This window comes from Rhea americana, unplaced genomic scaffold, assembly GCF_003343005.1.
Source record: "Rhea americana isolate MKP2758 unplaced genomic scaffold, rheAme1 scaffold_38, whole genome shotgun sequence".
NCBI lineage: Eukaryota > Metazoa > Chordata > Aves > Rheiformes > Rheidae > Rhea > Rhea americana.
In genome coordinates, this window is record NW_028186512.1 from 3,753,050 (window position 1) to 3,772,930 (window position 19,881).

Here is a 19,881-nt window from a genome sequence, read left to right on the forward strand (position 1 = left end):
AAAAACTCTTATGTTGAAAACTTCCAAAGGAAAAGGTTATGTTGGTGCTGAAAACGATAATGAAAGGTGGAGCGGCCCCAACTACTTACAGCAGCACAGATTTTAGCATGGGTTAATCTATCCTGCTCCTAGCTTATAAGGATACTTGTGTTGCTATTCCTGAACTACTTCTGGTTTCTGAGCTAAAATATTTAAAGCACTTAAACCTTTATGTTAACTTGTAAGGCTTCTTGAAAATTACTCTAGGAAAAGAGTTTAAGATTTAACTTTGAAATTACTTTGATGTAATTGGAAACTTGTGTTTCCAGGGTATTTTTTTCTAGTTCATGGGAACGTAGGATTAAAGATAATTTCTTTAAGCTAAAGAGAAGTTATTTTTGGCACATGCTACTCTCTTGTTTCCCCCTCCCCTTCCTGCTTTTCCCAGTTTGACTCRTATACCTCCTACTGTGCATACTTTCTCCTGTTTGTTTTTCCAATCTAGGTACTCTTCAATTTCTGAAACTTACTTTTTCAAGTGACTCTCTTCATATCCCCTGGTATACCTTTAGAGTGAACCTCTTAAATCTCATGCACTGTAACTTGTTTTTTTGTGTGTGGCTTGTTATACCTTTAGCATATAGGGTGCTGGGATAGTCAAAGAAGGTTAAGTGGAAGGAGAGGTCTCTGCAACTGGGTGGCTGAGCTGGCAAGAGGGGTAACCATGACTGACCTAGCAGCTCTCTGCTCTGCAATGAGCATTGGTAGGCAGCATCTTCCAGGGTGAGTCTGGCTTTCAGCCCGCTCTCCCATCATGTGTCCTGCATGTCCAYGAGTATAGCTGTTTGCATAACTTGATGATCATGTAGTTGATATCCGATGAGTGAGATGTCCATGACTTGATACGTGTGGTTGATTGCTTTGTGGGTGTAGGAAGCTGGTCTGAATGGAGAGGAGTATTAAGATCCTTACTGAGAGTTTTACACAGAGATAGCGGCAAGCCAAATCAGGATGAATTACTCCTTTGTTCTTACAGAAGACTGTAATGTTTTCTTACCTACGACAGAGATTTAGATGAGAGTTCTGGCACTGCTATTTTCTGCTAAGTGTGTTCTACCTCCCAGGCAATTGCCATTTTGACTATTCAGGATATGATTGATTCTCTCCTGCCTCCAGTCTTAGCAATGCTAGAAGCTAGTCTGCTCCATGGTGGTAAGAATAAGTTGCACTTTTATGGATTCTTTACAACATCACAGCTCTTTCTAACTGAAAGGCTTTTTGCATCAAATCACAATATTTGGTAGTATTAAATTGTTAAACTCTATTTCTACTTAAAAAAGAACTTGTATATACCACTGAGGTTGCTAAAGAGGTATTTTTAGTGTGTGGATAGATTTTTAGCTGTGTTTCGGTGGCTGAAACCTGTGAAGTTTTCTCTGTTGCTGTCCAGTCCTTGTAGTCCTGGGCAGATACAAGAAATGCAATATTTTGAAAAATGGGACAGAGCCTRTTAGGAAGCCAAGTGATCTGTGTTATATATGATTATATGTATCATATATGTGTGTGTGTACATATACATACATACATATAATATGAGCTCTATGTGAAGGACTTGCCATATAACTTGCTAGCAGGATTTTTAGGGCATCTCAGAAATTGCTGTTACTGCCTGGTTTGCAAGTGACTCTTGTAATGACCTTAAATGGTGGTACTAAGACATCTGTTACTTTGACCTAGGAATTCTTGAGAATCTGTAAGTATTTCCACATAATTATGTTGAAATTGGACTATTTAAAATTGTTGCCATCAATCTGAACATAAGAAGTTTTAGGGAACTTCCASTCTTGCTTTCTAATGTAGTGCTTTATGGTATATTTAGCGTGCCTCAGATAAGGCTGTGCCAGCAGCTGGAATTGCCTTATKTTTTGGACAGTGAGCAAGTCGGGTTTGGGGAGAGCTGAGCAAATGTCAGATAAAAGTTTTGTGAATGGTCTTGACCTGAGATAATATCTGATTAGTGCTGATTCTACTGTATGTGTTTTGCACGTTTGTCCCTTTATGTTTATATTCTGTTTCTTCTAGTAGGAATGGTTGCAAAATGCAGGCTTAAGGTAGAATATTTACTGAATAGCATATAAAGCTTTGTTTTTGGCCAGGAATAAAATTCAGATGGCCACTTTTTTTAACCCAATTTGAAAATCTTCCCTTTCTCCATTTGTGAAAGAGTTGGGTATGACCTTGGGCAGAGACAGAATAAATTGAGGATGACTGTTCAGTGACTAGGGCCCTTTCCTGTGGCAGGGAGCACCTGCGATGTAGAGTTTCTTTGGAGGACAGTGACAGTGTCCTTGAACAAAATTCAGTGACAATTTCATGTAAAATACAGAATTACCTTTCAGAATGCTAATTTTGTCACCTCTTCCCTTACTGCCAAGGTATATAAAATAAATATTTTCATCAAGATGGGACAGCTTCAGGAGGAGGATTTGAATGTCTGCTTGGATGTATTCCCTTGGGTGTGAAACCTGGTGACTTTCTGTGGTTTGTAGGTCTTCAGGYAGAGGAAGGCAAAAGGATAAACCTGGATCCAGCCTGCATCTGACCTCTTTCTGGTTGAGTGCCCAGTTGAGTTGAAGGGGGGAACTGCCACCATTCCTCCTCCAGTCCTCCCGCTGGGAGTGTAGTGAAGGAAATGAGGGGTGATGTGTTTGCAGAGCCTGGCCGGGCAGTGGGGCTGGGCCCCTGCCAGGGCTGGCGTGTGGCGGGCACCCGCTGACAGGCACCGAGCTGCTCGGTGCTGGCAGGCTGAGGCCTTTGGCACATGCCTAGAAGCAGACCCCTGGCCAYGCGGGGACCTCTTACAGTTGAAAGCTTAAATGCGGAGGACTTGGATGCCTCCAGAACTAGGCAGYAGGTATGTTGAGAGGCTTAGAGTATTTTATTTAAATCTCACTTCAAGCATTTCTGTCTTTCTGTGAGAGTTTTTGCTGTCTTCTTACTGTCACTTATTGCAGTTGATCTGTTATAACCTTCAGCCCTGTCTGTGAAACCCTTGGCAAGGCACTGTCTGGAGAACTGGTCCCAGCGCTTCTCCTGCATGCCTTCCTCCTTGGAGGCAGCCTCCTCTTCTCAGTCCGGAAAAGATGCAGGTGATTTGGGAGACAAAGCAAGCAGATTATTTACAGATCACAGTAATCRTGTAGTTCGTGGCTCTTGTGTAGCGTGGTCATGACTAAACAGCCGTGGTACCATTCTCTTTTGGTAGGCCAATAATATATTAAGAGAAACATTTTTCAAGTCGTTCAGAGGATGATAGCTCTTGACAGCTTCTTTGGCACTAATGGCACTGCCCTATGTTAACTGAACATTTGTCTTCCAAATGGYAGTCATTAAATACATCTCTAAATATGCCTATAGAAATAATTGCAGTAGTGCTTTCATGTTATAAAATATCTCCCAACAGACTTCTTTTTAATCCTCMTATGTGGGCACAGAAATCCCATAAAAAGAAAAACATCTAATTAATGGAAGACTGAAGTCATTYTCCCCTCTTGCATGCATTAGTTACAGATACACTTACTTTTGGAAGTTTTGAAATGTGTATCCTGCGGTGAGATTTGCCTTGAAAATGAGGTTGCCCTGCAGGCCCCGAAAGAGCTGGCGTTTTCATTCCCAGAACAGCCATGAAATCCAGGTGACACTTGAAATGTCCAGCATGGCCACTGTGGCTGTTGCAGCCAGCCTTATCTGAGGTGCTGGGAATGTTTTTACTCAAAATGAACAAAATCTTCAAAAAATAGTTTTCCTGTATCTCCTGTTGATAATAGTTTCTAGTATAATTACAGACATTTTAACTCCTTTTCTTGTGGAAGCGAACTGCACTAAAAATATGGTTGTGTGGCATCTGAAACTGAAAAGAAACGAATTTAAGTCAATTATAAAAAAAACCTTGAATATTTTGTGGGATATGCTTGAATGTTCAAAACAAGTTAAAGCTGACACTTTAACCTGAAACCTCTTTTGTTGTACTTAAGATATTCCATTGACTTCTGAGGGATTGAATGAGCATGCAATATCATTATGATAAATTAAGAAGAATTTGGTTTTAGCAGTCTTTGAAGACCAGAATTCTTCACGTATAGCAAGCTGAGGATTGCTGGTATTGCTGGTAAAGATTGTAACTGAAATGCTTTTAAAGACTAAAATTTGAGAACCGTATGGTAATGGGCTTAACAGTGTTTTCAACTTTGAGATCTGAATGTGCTCCTATAGAGATGAAGAGCAGCAATACCTACTTTAGTCCACGTTTAAACCTCAAATCCACCAGGAGGTGTCTCTGAAGAGAGAAATGAAGGGCTTTTTTTTTTTTTTTTTTTTTATACAAATGAGTTGATGATTTAAAATTTAATTTCTCTGGGAAGAAAAGGCAGATTTCTGTTTGTTTTTAAGCATGTCAAAAATAACTCAGTTTCAAACAAAGTGTTGCAACATACGTAAATAGCAGATTTTCATTCTTGAAGAAATTCCTGCTGGAAATAACAGCGCGACAACTAACATCTAACCCTTAAAATACAAGCTACTGATCTTTGATAAATTTGTGAGATAGCTTAGAGTAATAGCTGTGGATCAGCATCTTTGAGGAGAGAAGYGTAGTGTTGATTTTGAAGAATCGAGAAATATCGATGCGTACGCTGCTTGAGGTAGGTTCCTTTGAAATGATGTGTAAGAGTGTCACGACATCTATGATCAGAATGGTGCTTGTCACCCTGTATGTGCTGCTGTGCTCTAGTTTTTTCAAGGCTCTGTGGGTACCCACTTAGGATGAAGCACATTTTTTGGAGAAGTTTTAGGAGTAAAGATTATTTTTTCAGGATATGCAGAATGAGGGTCCCTGAGTGAATCCAAAGTGCTTGCAAGAGATGAATTCCTTGAAACTCATCCTTTGATGCCAGTCTGACACTTGTGGGCTTTTAATATTTCTTGATTTTTATATCATTTGTATGGAAAGATATGAATTTGTATTCGTGTTTCCTCCCATTGTTTAATCTCCTTTATAAAGGAGTTATATTTTGCTACCTCATACAAGTCCTCTGCTATTAAAATAATCTCAAATTATTTATCAGTGGTTGTTTCTAACTCCTCTGAGGATTGTCTCTTGCTTGGATCTCTGATTGAGCTATTAATCCATAATTACCACCTTCATTCACCTATTCATATTGGGATGTCTTCTCCTTTTAACTATGGCCTGCATGCAGGTTACTTGGCATTTATCATGGATTTCCTGGCTAGAAAGTATAATTATTAAAGGGCTAGAAGTGATTGTTCTGGATTGCAGAAATCTAATTTCTCACTTGATTGAAGGTGTCTTGTTTACTTTGACTTTGAAGTACTTYTTAGTCTCCTTTCCATTTAGGCATGTCAAAGAATAGTTTCTTCTCTGTAAAGGATGACCTCTGACATACTGGRGGGGCCAGTGCTTAGCCTTCCTCTCAGTTTTCTGTAGAGCGCTCTGTTTTTAGAGAGACTCATGAATTTTTTTGCTTGCCTATGCAGTGAGGCTCCTATGCGGTGAGATCCAGTTGTGACTGAGGCCTGCATATAGCATCACAACGCAAATACATGCAATTGTACAGCTCGGTAATAACCTGCTTATTTTCTACAGAGAGTTGTCTGCCCATTTTTGAGTGCTGCTCGTGAAGGAGAAAGCCCCAGTGCTCAATTCTGGATGTCTTTTTTTTTGGGGGGAAACTATAATATTGATCAAAATGAGCCACTGCAGGCTGCATCCTTGTAGCATATAAAAGGAAAGGTAGACAAATCTTTTCAGCTAAATGAATCTTGAAGAATATTCAGTTATGTACTCAAGTAGTAACTAACTGATACCAATATTTTCGTTCATGGGTTACTAATGTTAATGTAGCTCACTACTGCGTCTTGTTGTCCTGTCATCTTTTTTGTGATTGGTTTTATTATATAACACCATTACTTATGGAAAAAAATTTCTTTAAGCATGTCTGAATGAATAGCTGCATTCACTGGTAGTGTCTCATGGGCAATGGCATTACGGCTACGTAACTGGGTACTCCTATAAATCATGGTAGGGGTGGTTCCAGAGAAATTTTGTGAASAGGACGTGCAGCGGCTTCTAAAATTTGCAGCATGGTTTAGGTGTACCCAGGTTAATATAAAATTAACCAGCCTGGGTGCTAATAGCAACGTGGCTGTGGGATGCTGAAGTCTCATACAGACTGTGACRTGCTAGAGAAGGTGGGTGGGTTAGTCCGTACTGCGCTCTGGGCTCCTGCAGCTGGACTTCTCCCCAGCATCCAGCCTAGCTCCTTCAGAGCAGCCTTGAGCACCTGGGGGCACTACTGTGTGAAACATCTTCTGTTGGTGATAATTTTTAAAATAGTGTTTTATTTTTGCAGAAATGTACAAATTTAAGAATCAGCAGTATGTATTTTATTTATAAACCTGAAATTGTTACAGATTCTAGATGTTCACTGTGAGCTGATAGTATAAAGAAATTGAAGTAGTTAAAAAGGGAGATCTTGTATACTCCTTGCTATTTTTTAAAAACTCTTCACCTGTTATTTAAACTTGTAACCACTCTATTTTCAGTGTTGTGGCAAATCTTTGAAAGTTATTGTAGTAAGTTTAGATCTTTACTGCAGTAGATACTTGATATGACAATATTGAAAAAGGTGAAAGGGAAAATGCTATTTCTCTCTGTTTCCAGGAGATATAAACCTTTCTGTGGTATTCTAAAATACCAACAATGCCAAAATAAATTACAGCCTTAGAATAGCAGTGTCAAAATCTATTTTGATGTGAATATATTTTATAGTGTAATAATGTATAGCAAGTTTTCGTAAGCCTTCAAGCATTTTTTTTTCTTTCTTTCCTTTCCTCATTTTTTTCACAAGARAAATGAAGTCACCTCCAGGGCGGAGCATGAATGCCATTAATAAAGGGTACTATGAGCAAGATAGCTCTGGGCGGAAGGTAAAGAGGATAATTAAAAATTAAAGCAGCAGCAGCAGAAGTTATGCTTTGGTATCACTAGATGGCTAGCGTATGAGAAAAATACAGTTCTCCTGTGCTGATACATGCACAGAGTGCTCAGTAAGTAAATGAAATGTTTTCTGAAAGTGTTGTTTTCCATATAGTTTTGTATTTGTTTATTAAAAAAAATTCCCTGATGTTCCCTAATGTAATTTCAGAAGTTAAAGGAATTTTGAAATGTTGAASAAGAGCAGTATATTTTGTGCCATAACGCCAGGAACCAGCTATTCTGAGCAAAGCTAAGAAGGCACTTCGGTGGCCTTATTGCCACTATATAACTCAAGTCTGAAATGGAGAGGTGCTGGAAGTCAGCTTTGCACAGCTGGTAAATAGAGCTGGAGGAGCATGATCTTTAGCAATGAACATGCTGGAACAGGTAATCTAACAAGTTAGAAATTGATTAATGCAGTATCCAAATGTGGATTGCCCTAAATAGATAGCTAGCAGGAGTGATCATGCACTTAGCTCTGCAGTGGAAATACGATGCCTGTGAGAAGTACGTTGATCCAGTCGGGCRCTTTCCTGAGCCCCTTGCATCTATCATACTCAAGCTGTATAAATAAGTGGAGTTGTGCAGGCTGAATAGCAAGGCAGCAGTGCGACATAGGCCTGCTGTAGTGTGTCAGAAGAACTGAAAACCATGCTGAGGAAGTGGCTGTTACTGCTAGTGGTAACTGCCGTGCACAGGTATGCTCTAAGCCTTTGTATTTATTTTACCTTCCTTGAGACAGTAGAAGAAGGATACAGTTTGGAAGTGCTGTACTTAATGTTCTAGTCCAGCTTGAGGCTTTCACTAAAACGAAAAAGACGCAACAAACTGAAATTTTTCTAGTACTGCAAAATTCAGGGTGGGCAGAGCTTGTTCTGAAATAGATCATTTCTGATATTCACAGTAGTAATTTGAAGCAGATTTGTCATTTCATATGCAAATGGRATTGTGAGTGCAGCTGGCATTTCAATTCCTGAGCATGATCGCTCTGCTTATGCCCACCCTCCATCAGCATACGTTTTCTCCCAGCAACCCTCATTTCTTTCTTATTTCAGTGATACCTAAAATAATTGTAATTTTTTAGTTGCAAATTAAGTGGGTAATGATTGGCATTTTTCCTGGAAAGTGTATTAATTGTTACTTAAARTGAGTACTGATAATGGTTGGTTTTCTTTCTTTMTTTATTTTTTTCCTCCACCAAACCTGTATTTCTAAAGATGTTGTACATAACTCTTTCATTATACTTCATCTGATACAGCTTCTTTGTCAGTAATTGCTTGTTGGACTACTAGTAGAAATTTTCTTTCCACTGCTAATTGCAGGTACCCCAGAAAGATACTAACTGTATTATGTACGTGCATTTCATTGAGATATAACTAGGTTACTTCAGCAACCAGCTGTATGTTCGAGAGAGCAGACATATTTAGTTTGTTTTGATACAAGCACCTCCTCCCTAAGGGCAGAAACTGTGGTTTTGGCAATTTCTGAGGTAACGATCCATTGAGCTTGTATGTGTGGTCCAAATGCAATCTTCTCTTTAGAGATTCTTTTCATTGCAGAGCTCACCCGAGTTTGAGCATCTGAGGTAGCTGTTACCGGTCATGTGCGTCCCTTCTGTAACACATACTTGTTTCACGGCTGTGTGAGTGTGCCCACGTGTTCTGGTAACATGGTACTGGAATTGCTGCGCCTGCATCCTTTGATATTTAATGTTGTGCTAGGAATTGTTTCAGTGGGAGTCCACACTACAAGTTGGCATGGGAATAACTTGTCTGTTCTCCTAGTCTGTAGGTAGAGGGGCTCTTAGCCCACCAACATGGCAAATTGAAGTACTTCTGACACGTGTGGGTGAACCATAGTACTTATCTATGATGGGACATTAGCTGGAGGGATGCTTATTAACACCATTCTCTGCTAAGCCAACATCAAGCAATAGCAGTTCCAGAACACTTGCCTCCGTTGCTCTCAGGCATGTTCTGCCATGAGGAGAGATCTTCCCTCTTGCAGTTGCCTTTACACTGCTAAGTCAAACATATGGCCAAGCTTTCCCTGTGCGTCCTGAAGTTGGATTATTCCTAATCCGTTTTGTGGTTCAAGATATGGCTTCTTTTGAAATCTAGTTGAAAGTATTCTTTCCAGCAAACTTGGTTAGGCCGGTTTGTTCATTAGAGGCAAAAGCAGTGGCAAAGCATACTTTTTCTTTCTTTTTTTCCTTCCACAGGAGGGATACTACTTAGTGTTCTGCGTATAGCACAGTCTGAATGTAGTGGTCTTTATTTAATGTGTCCTTCTGCCCATTAAGAATAGTTGTATCTGAGTTCATCAAGAATCTTTCAAGAGAGACCGCATGTTTAGGATATATAAACTAAGTTGTTTTGGGATGACAGTGCTATTGTAATGTTAATGRAATAACAAAAATGAACATTGTGTGTGTGTATGCATGTGTGTGAGATACACACTGTTGTTGCTTTGTCTGTGCTCCTTGTCTTCGTGTATTATTGACCTTCTGTTCTGAATGCGTACAAAACAGTGTCCTTTGGAGAAAACAGGATTATGAGGGTTAATTCCTGTCCCCTGACAGTCACTTGGAATCTRTCTTGGTTTGGAAAAGGGAAGGAAATCCTGGAATTAAATCCTGAGAAACTACATGGTTTCTGTCACTGGTTAGAGAAAAAGCTACCTCACAGATTGCCATGTAGGTTAATACACAAATTCTGTGAATCCATTGACTCTGAGACCTTAGCAAATGTACTGTAATCTTCTCATCTAGCAAAAACAAACAAGCATTGCAATGTCAGTGCCACTTCCCAATTTTCAGTCCAGTCCTTGGCATCCTTCCCAAACAACTCTGTGAACGCTGAGTAGAGGATGCCTTTCAGTCCCTCTGCCCATGTAGTCTGTACTAGCTGCTGGATCTTTTCTGAGTTTGGGAGCTGCTGCGTTTCTTCTGTTTCTTTATCAGATTAATCTCTTCTGGTTCCACTGGGCTTCGTGCTCAGAGCTGTGTTGAAGCTCAGAATTGTCAGAATTGTTGTAGTTTCAGGGAAGATGATGAATTTCCAGATTTTTTTCTACTTTTCTTTAGTTGTTACATAGTCATTGGGCTTTTTAAATTTATTTTTGGTGTTTCTTTGTGCTCTGTTTGTCCTTACTGGTAATATTTTGGACACATCTTCCCTGATCCTGTTACTCTGTCTCTGAAAATATGAAGCAAACCTCTGTGGTGTTTGCAGCATAAGGCAGTTTTGAACAAACAGTAATCGATCTTTTCTGTTGCCCCTACGCGCACACAGAGAAAGATGAAGAGAACAGGCCACTCGTTAGTGCTGCGGAGAGATCAGTGTCATATGGAGCGCAGSCTGACTGAAGAATCAAAGATCTGCTTCAGACAGTTTGGTAGAAATTGTACGCAAAGTGCTTGTAATAGTTGATGCATGACTAGGAGCACTTTACTGTGACTTGCATAAGAATAATATTGCTATATTATAGTGGAACAGCAACAGTCAGGGAAATAAAACAACAATTAAAATATTCCCTCTATGCTTTTATTCTTTTGAAAATCAGTATTGAAGGATAAAAACGCAAGTGTTTTCTGTTTTAAGGCATTTTCAATGGTAAAGCAATTTTATATGTAGAATGCAGCATTATGCAAAACTTGTAAACATATATTTGTAAATGTACTCTAGACCCACTGTTTCCTTTAAGCCATTCATCCTGCCCTACACATAGTGATTACTTTGGTTTCTTTCTTTTCATTTGCTTGATGTATAGCAGATTTTTTTTTACTTTCTTTGTTGCTGTAAAAGCATAAATTATTCCTAATGCAGTTCTTCCTTAAACGTTCATTGTACACTGGTAGACTTAGTGGAGATGGGATCACCAGGGGAGTGGATGACTCAGGCTTTTCACCCTGAGTCAACAGTCACAATGAGTAGATTCATACACTTCTGGCATGCAAGTCCAAGCTGTCACTTCAATCCACTGAATTTTGTTGGTGAGTTTTTCCAGAATTAATTCAAGCATAGTGAAATACTGAAGAGTAATGCAACCTATATATGTAGTTTGCTTGGTCATAGTTTTGAAGGAAAGTGTATTGATCTTATGTTACCTGCTCTCACTGTGCTATGCTTTCAATTAAGAAAGCAGACAGGAAACATGCATTTCATGTTTGTTTTGCATCATTTTTTTGAATAATTTATGTCAATGATGCTAAACAGATGTATTTGTACAATGTATAGCTTGTATCTCAGTTTCACAGCCGTGGAATATTTCCCTTTGAAGAGAGTTGGCTGTTTGTTTATGAAGATCTCAGAGATATTACTGGTGAAATAAAAAGCAGTAAGGCAGTGTTGGATTGTGGAACTTTCCATCCAGTGAGCAGGATATACCAAACTTCTCCTATACTTCTCCTATTCTTTGCTATTAGATTTAAAAAAAAAAGTCTTTAAGTTTYGTTAAACGTTTCAGTCAGTGCATGTTTAAGGGAAGTGATTTACTATAGCCCAAACTGACAAATTCCGTGTTACTCCAAACCTTCTGTCCCCTGCCAGTGACAACCTTATTGAATAGYCTTTCTAACTGAAGTCTGGGTAGTTGTGCATAGCAGTAGCTGAATGTCATGATAAAGAGACAAATAACTTTCATCAAACTAGATGAATGTTTCATCTTATTTCATTTTTATTTTATTTTTTGTTCTGCACTGGGGGCTCCTGGAGAATTTGGATACTTCATCCTGATATTCCCCATGGGAGAGGTGCACATGAWTTATTTTCGTGTCAACTCTACCCAGTGAAATTCGAGATCATGTTGCTAAGCTGCTGCTTCTTTTATTATTTTTTTATTTTTTTTTAAACAGGAGAACAATATAATGACTGGATTTCCCTGCTATTGCRGAGAAGAATAATCTTCTTAGCTCAGATATCACTAAGGTGGCTACCACTTAATGCAGTCTTTTTCCTATTGTTAAAGGTTTTATCAACAGGAAAAAAGCCTGCATCCTTGTTTAGTCATGTGGTCAACGTATTTGAGATTTCCCACAATTAAATCAAACTGTAWTTTAAGGAGGGATTTACTCTTGTTCATTATGTGACAGTCCTTTTTTGAAAGTTCAGCTGTAGGGTTCTGGCCAGAATCCCAGGCTTTTTTTCCCCCTAAGTTCCTATCTCTCTTTCTCCTCTGGTATCTTCCTGTCATCTCTGGTGGTTCATGCAGTTGTCCATGGTTAGTTTGCCTTTGGGGGCAGGGGTAAAAAATTAGACCACTTCTGCCAGTGATAGTGAAGGCGACCAGCTCTCATGGCATCCCCCTAGAAGAGCATGTTCCAGCGTGCCAGTGAGATATTCTAAAAACAGGTTTGTAAGGTGCAGTAGCCATTTACAGATTGGGTGGTGGCACAAGATCATGGTTTTGGGAAGATGRCTGTTTCTGGAAGTTTTCATAAACTGATGGTGGCTGCTGGCAGATTTATAGTTTCAGGGTCTTGTTGTCTCTTAGGGAGACAGCTAGGCAGCCATCTGTCAGCTCTTTGTGCTTTGGTAACTGCTTTTCTGTAAACTTACTCAAATAATTGTCCAGGTCATATCAGGTAGTTCTGATATTTAGAGTAATTTCAATGCTGTGGTGAGCGGTAGAAGCGAAGGATTGTTGGCAAATTGCTGTTCAAGTTTGATGCTATAGTGTCAGCTGTTCATAAGGACTCCAATGTGCACAAGCCTTATTATTATCCCGCTTTAGCACCGAATTATGATAGGATCAGTTTGAGACTCTCTTCTGAGAGATTTCATTGGCAATCTAGGTTCAGGCAGAAACTTCAAGATATTCCTTGAAGGTTAAATTTAATTGTTTCCTTGTTCTCTCTGAACTGTTTTGGAAGAATAGCAACAAAGCTTCAGCCAGTTTTCTTTTTATTGTGTCCCAAGGAGTAAGTCCAAACCCAAAGACGATAAGTATAAATGAAGCTGAGCTGGCCTTTTGTGCGCACCAGAGGTTTCCTTGCCTTGGCCTCTCACCAGAGCTGCGTTTGCTTGCTGTGAGGATAATCTGGCTCACCTTTAAAATGTTAARGGTTGGCTGCACCTGAGGAAGCCCCCCCGTTGGCGGGGATTCCTGCAAGCTGTCCTTGGCCTCTGCAAAGCTGGAGGCTTTTCCTTTCCACCCTCAAGCATCTGAGATCCCTGTGTGATTTGATGTGCTGCAGAAAGCACTGGGTAGATCCCGCCGCAGTATTTGGTGTAGCGCTAAGGAACCTCAGCAGTGACGAGGTAGATGGGTTTTGCTTCCGAGCCAGCGCRTGCCCCATTGGTCCAGGTCCTCTCTGCAGAGCAGCTTACGGCACTTTTGTTCCTCCCGTGGTGCCAGAATGTATAAGCCAAGCTAATCGGTGATAGCTTTTAACTGATTTAGAGTGTCTTTATAACAGCCAAATACTGTGAGGTTTGTCACGCAAGAGGGGACCAAGTCAGGCTGCTGCGAGACGTGGCCAATTAAAGGAGAGCTTATGTAGCTTCCCGCGCTCGCAGTGTGTGTTAGCGTGTGTGCACGCATTCGTATGCAGGAGCTGATGAGCCTCTGGCAGGGAGCTTTGCAGAAGCTGCAAATATGTCTAGTGGAAACGAAATCTCAGTTCAGTTCTGCAGCATGTGACTTCCTATTTCTGTAAGTTACTTCCAAGGGACTTCCTCTGTTAAATCGGCTCGTCTCGAGAGGTTTCATCTGGAGCTGTAGTGCTGCTTGCTTTGTCCTGTGCCTGGGGCAGAGTTTTCCCAAAGTTTTCTTTTTAGCATTTTATTTTTCTTTTGTACTGTCTCCAGCRTGCAAGGATCTAGTGGCTGCTACCCGTGATCGGAAGCTGAATACGTTTATACAAGTCTCGGTTGTACATCCGGCAGAGCACGTTCTGACGAGGTATTCGAGCACTGAAATCGTGGAGGTGAGTGTCTCTTTGTCAATTAACATGTTGATTAGTTAATTGCTTGTTTTTCTTCAGAAAGTGAATGAGAACTAAAGCAAGTTAGTGCATAGCCTTTGGTAAAGCAAGCACACTGTAGCTGTTAGCAAAGCATACCTGAGTGTGTTCTGTACTTCTTGGCATTTAACCAGCGTAAACAGTTAGAACTGAACATGCCTTTTCATGAAAGGTCTATTTTTCCAACCAAGAGACGTAGAGAATAGTCCAGTTCTTTAGACATGGATTTAGARTGAAACATGGAATAGTAGTTCGCATGGAAGAACAAGGCTGTGTAAATTAAACAGTACAGAGATTTTTAGAAAGTATTTTAAAATGTAGAAGAACATAGCTGCTTTATTGTAACTTTTTATCCTTTCTGGTTTTTTTTTCCTCTTTTTACATTGGAAAGGTAAAATCTTTGCAACTTCAAAAACATTAGCCTGATTTTACAATTAGAAAAAGCATGTATGTATGAAGTAGCTGTGACTTTATGTAAAAATAATCTGTAAATTGTGTTATGTGTTATGTTTGAGGCTGCTTTGCTAGTCCTCACTTTTTCCAGTAAGCACCCGTGTCAGAAACAGGAAAAGTTACGCTTACAAAGAAAATTATTTAAGCTTGAGCAGACAACATAGGTGTGTCTTGTTCAACTTACTGAAGGGTTTAATTAGGAACAGAGGGGTSCTATTGCAAATACTGACCCCAATTTACTTTATCAAAGGCTTGTTTTAACTGTTAAACACAATGAGAGTATTTCATGAGCTCTTAGTGTTGTCTTAGTTTCAACTGACTACTAATTTAATTGTCATGGTTTCAGCCATCAACCATCCTGAAACTGCTTAATTTAAATAGTTTGTCTGATGAGGATGTTTCATTGCAGATTGTCTGAAGTGATATAGTATACAAGATGGAATAGATAGTTTTTTTCTTTTTTTTATGGAAAGAAGTAGATGCATTTTCTAATGCAATGTCCTATATTTGAATAGGATATATTTGAATGATGTGGGTTTTTTTTAGGGGGGTGGCAGGTTTACTAAAAGGTAATTTTCATCAAGTAAAATTTGTAGTCATCATGCAAAAGCCTTTATTTAACAGAAAATTTAAGGATACTGGCCAAGTAATCTTTGTGAACTTTTTTGGTACAATTAAACATTAGGAAAGTATAAGCAATAAATTRAATGGTTCATTTAAATGTTTCTGTATCTATAATGTGTATAAGTGTCTGTAATATAGTTGCTGCTTTATATCTAAATATATTTGTATATATAATATTACAAAGATGGATATAATATTACAAAGCAAAGGATGTTATTGTGCTGCACCAATGTATTATTGCTTAAAGAGAGGAATTGTAATCCTCAGAGTCAGTCACTCCCTTTATGTAATACTTAYAGCTTGTACTGGCTACCTTGAACTATACTGCTGGTATCAGTCTACTCAGCTTGGGTTGTAGCTGGAGCTGAACACATACCAGTTGATGAAAACTGTCAAAATAGTGAGATTGGCTTGGTTTCGTTTATTCTAAAATTCACTGCTTAAAATACTGAGTTAATTGTAAGGAAGATACTCATACATACTGACATGTAAGTGTGCATATGTATGAGTGTGTGTGTGTGTATATATATTTTGTTTATATATATACACACAGACAAATGTGTGCATATGTAAATGTGCATTTATATGCACATGCCATAATAATTCTGAATGGATTTTTATTGTTAATTAACTAAGGTCTCTTACATTCTTTTTGCATAAATTACGTATTTAGTTCATTTAAACTAATACGAAACTTAAAGTACTTCTAGAAAGAAAGTATAATGTGAGGGAAGGGAATTGCTTTTTACAGACCACTCTTCCAAATATTGRTGTCTGCTGGCTGAACTAGCTGGCTTTTTGTTAGACACTTTAATGAGTTTAAGTTTTAATGCTGTCCAGTTTTGTTTCTGACTGTGTTAACTGTTCGTGTCTGTCTCTCTGCTGTAGAAAACTAACTTCTTAAAAGCCCATAGTTTCTGTACATGCATCTGTAATTGAATACTGCGTGTTGCCCAGCTGCTACCGTACTGAATGTTTGCTTGTGTGGCACAGGGAACAAGAGACCCGCTGTTCTTGACTGGTGTGACGTTCCCACCGGAATACCCCATCTATGAGGAGACTAAAATAAAACTAACAGTCTATGATGTCAAAGACAAATCTCAAGACACAGTAAGTGATTTGCTTCATTTCTTGCATAGATTTTATTGAAGATTAAGTGTCTCATAGTGGTGTTCTTTGGCCCTCTGTAGGAGGTTGAAAATTGGGGAAACAGGGCTATGTAGAATTGACTTTGCTTTTTGTTTTATGCTTAAAATATTTTTTTTCTTTGTCAGTGTATTAGAAAATAGAGCAAGAGAACCATGTACTTAAAACTAGCCATATGCTATTGTTTAATTCATTATGTGAATCAGCACAGATACACTTGGCAAATAAAAGGTTACTGTTGTGTGCTTTTTATGGCAGACAACATATGGAATAGATTGAGATAATAACACTGTGAATAATTTTTCAGAAATGTGTTACTGATCATATTTTACTTATGCCAAAACCGTGATGTTGATAAAGCCTGTAACTTGATGCTTGAAAGTGGTGGTCGTATTTTATTTTAATCTCTTACCTGGTGATACCTGTAACTCTCCTATGGCTGGTGCTATTTTTGATTTGTAAGGATTTGAAGATCTTCTGTATGACAGCTAAAGGCAAATCATTTTGGGTTCCACTGTTACACATTTTTGGTTGCATGGTCAGATTCCTTTGCTGAGAAACAGTTACTCAGATGAGATGATACGTGGAGGTCAGTGGGACTGTTGGTGAGTGATTTGAGTGTCTAAATGGAGACCTTGAGTGCTGTTTTACATGTTCCAGGTGATCTGAGCTTTACACAGCTGGAAGATGTGATAGGACCTGTGGGATATCTATATTTTTCTTCTATGGCAGCAAGAGTCCACCTTATGTTTCTGTTGGACATGCAAAATGGCCCTTGACACCTGTGTTTAATTAGCTGAATTGCTCTTTTTATATCTGTAGTCARCCCCCAATATGATCAAGAACTCTATGATTTGATGTCATGACTGTATATGAGTTTATCCGTAAGAAAATTAAATGTATAACTGAAGAAGAGTGTTGAGGCTGTATTTGAACTGCTTATATTAGTGAAGTTATAATATGACATTTAGAAGCCCCCCCCCCCCAAAGATAATAAGTAGTTGTTGTCCACTTGTTTAAATTTTGGGCCTTTGTGAGCAAACTGATTGGACCTTTGACTCCCACTGTGTGTTTAATGGGAATTAGTGGAGTAGTTGAGACAGAATCTGGATTTTTTTTTCCCATTTTATGCACCAAGGAGTCTGTCTTCGGTTTAATTTAAGAATAGTCGATAATTTAATAGAATAAGAGGTTATAATGACAGAGCCTAGAATTTGTGTGTATGGACACACACAAAAGTGAACAAGTGTGTGTGTATATATATGTGCATGTTTATACACRTGCATACGTTTTCAGAATGCGTATGTTGGTTTTTGGTTGTGGTTCAGACTGCAGAGGCTTAAAACAGGGTCTGCTTGTTTCCTCACTAGAAGTGTCACCCCTGGACAGATAGAGGCATTGAGGCAAAAGGAGTTTGACTTTGTCCTTTCCCTTCCAGTTTCTAAGTTCTTGTGATGCGCGTGATGGATAGTAGTACGCTATCCGTAAGGGAAAGCAGGGACCTTAACTCACAGAGCCATCCTTGCACTGCTGTTCTGGTTGCAGATCTATATGCTGCCTCTGGTGCAGGACAAATTGTAATAAAAGATCTAGCCTAGCAAATGAATGTAATTTGATAAATTTTTGCAGACTTTGAGAACTTGTTATAACTGTTCCTTACAATTTTGTGCAGCACTATGGTCTATCCCAGAGAATTCTGCTAACATAGCTCATAAATCTCTGGAGAGAACATTTTTCTCTTAATTGTCACAGCAGTTATACAGTGGCTATGTAAGACATACTAGAGCTATAATTTGTAGTACCTTTCTGTAGGGRAAAATGTCAATTCTCATCATGTATTTAGCTTTCTAATGTTTAGCATTTTTCACACTGGATGTAGGTAAGGAAAGAACAAAATAAACTCTAAGATGTTGGTCAAGGGTGATGGCAGTGTGTATGAATGATCCTAGGCCACCCCCACTGAGACTTCATTTATAATAGTGTTTGGACTTGTGTTTACATCTCGGAACATCAGCTAGGATGAAGCCAATGCGTTAACTTCCCTTTCTATAGTTGGAAGCCATCACAGTTTTCTGTTAATCTAGGTGTGTGTGTTTTTTTTTTTTCTGATGTTTTTGTTTGTTTCACAAAAATGAACTTTAAATAAGCTAGCTAGGTACCATGACCCTTGCAGTGGTCATTGCACAAATCCCAGGGCTGGCATTACGACCCAGGAAGTCGGAGATGTCCCTTTGGGAGCAAGCCTGTTCAGAGGGCTGTGGATTCATTGCCTTTAGATTGGATAACCTGTAAGGCTACAAACAGTGAGCTTGCTTGGTCCACACAGACTATAGCTATAGCTTAGGCCTGCTGCACACAGCCCCAGCATCCTCCAAACAACAGCAAACAGGTAACCCACTTGGGGGGGGGGAGTGGAGGGAGGTCGAAGCTATTACATAGGCTACCCAGGTTATGCTCCAGACAAGCCAGATTTGTCACCAGCTCGCACAAGTGGGCCTGAGCTTGTCAYGCACATAGGTAACACAACGTTTCTGGCAGCACAGACTTTGTGTTGGACTGCAAAATATTTTGCAGAAGTTGGGTRAGAAGCTGTGGTAGTTAAATTCCCATGATGCCAGAGTTGCACTGCTGCCAGTGCTTGACTTACCAGTTTAAAGTAGCCGAAATCCCTCTTCATGCTGCGATTCAAATACATACTTAGTTATTCTCTTCTTATTTCTCTTGTAATTGAAATGAAATGGAAGGAATTGAATTCTGCACATTAATTAAACTGAGCAGGATCTTGCAACCACAAATAGAGGACTGTAGAGAAGATGGGGAAAGGGCTGGGGTGAGGGTGTAGATCACAGGATGAAGCATTTGCTTGTATTTTGCTTAAACCTGTTTCTGTCTATATGAGAGAATAAGGCATCATTTTCAAACCCTGGGGATTTCTGCCATAATCCCACAGTAACTGGATGCTGTTCAGCTGCCTCACACCAGGTTGTTGCCCTGCAGTCAAAGGGGATGCTTCCCAGTGAGGGACAGGCACAGTGATTTTGGCACTGCTGGTATGCTATTTGTGTTGCTATTTTTAAACAGATGTAAAAATAACCTTGTGATGCCTGTATTCCTGAATGAGAAGGCAGATAGTTAACTTCACTCTTGCCYGTCATTTAACTCACATTTATGTAAGAAGTGCAGTTTAATTATATTTAAGTACTGTGCAGCTGGTATCACTTTTACTGTACTTAACACACTGAAGGGTCTAGCAGCACTTTTTTTCACTTTTTATGCATGTCTGTCTTATGCTGGTCAGAATTATATCTTGTGTCAGTTTTTTTGTAATTGGGGCTTTTTAAGTATAATGAAACCCAGTCTTGGTTTCTCTGACTAGTCTGCCTAGGTTAAGATGATTGTTTTGGTTATTGCAAATTTTCATGTAAATGCAAACTTTAATAAAGACTATACTATTTTGATTTTACTTTGATACGGCTGGAGTAGAGAAGTTAATATAATGTGTTAATATGATATTATTTAAATCTATCCAGTGAAGCTGTGCATACAAAGCAGTAGGTAATGCTGTATTCCGAAAAATGGGCAATGAAATATGTTTCTACATCACAAAAATTTTCTTGATATATTGCCATAAGCCATTTTGTTTGTTTCACTTAAGTTGCAT

At 39.1% G+C, this 19,881-nt stretch overlaps 1 protein-coding gene across 3 annotated transcripts in view; it reads left to right on the forward strand.

Moving 5' to 3' along the window:
* INPP4B (inositol polyphosphate-4-phosphatase type II B) overlaps positions 1–19,881 on the forward strand; it is a 467,312-nt gene that overhangs the window by 279,685 nt on the left and 167,746 nt on the right. For all 3 annotated transcript variants that reach the window (XM_085313208.1, XM_085313210.1, XM_085313209.1), the window contains 2 exons: positions 13,843–13,961; positions 16,068–16,184. In XM_085313208.1, coding sequence (XP_085169334.1) covers positions 13,843–13,961; positions 16,068–16,184 — 236 coding nt within the window. The remainder of the gene's footprint in view (positions 1–13,842; positions 13,962–16,067; positions 16,185–19,881) is intronic.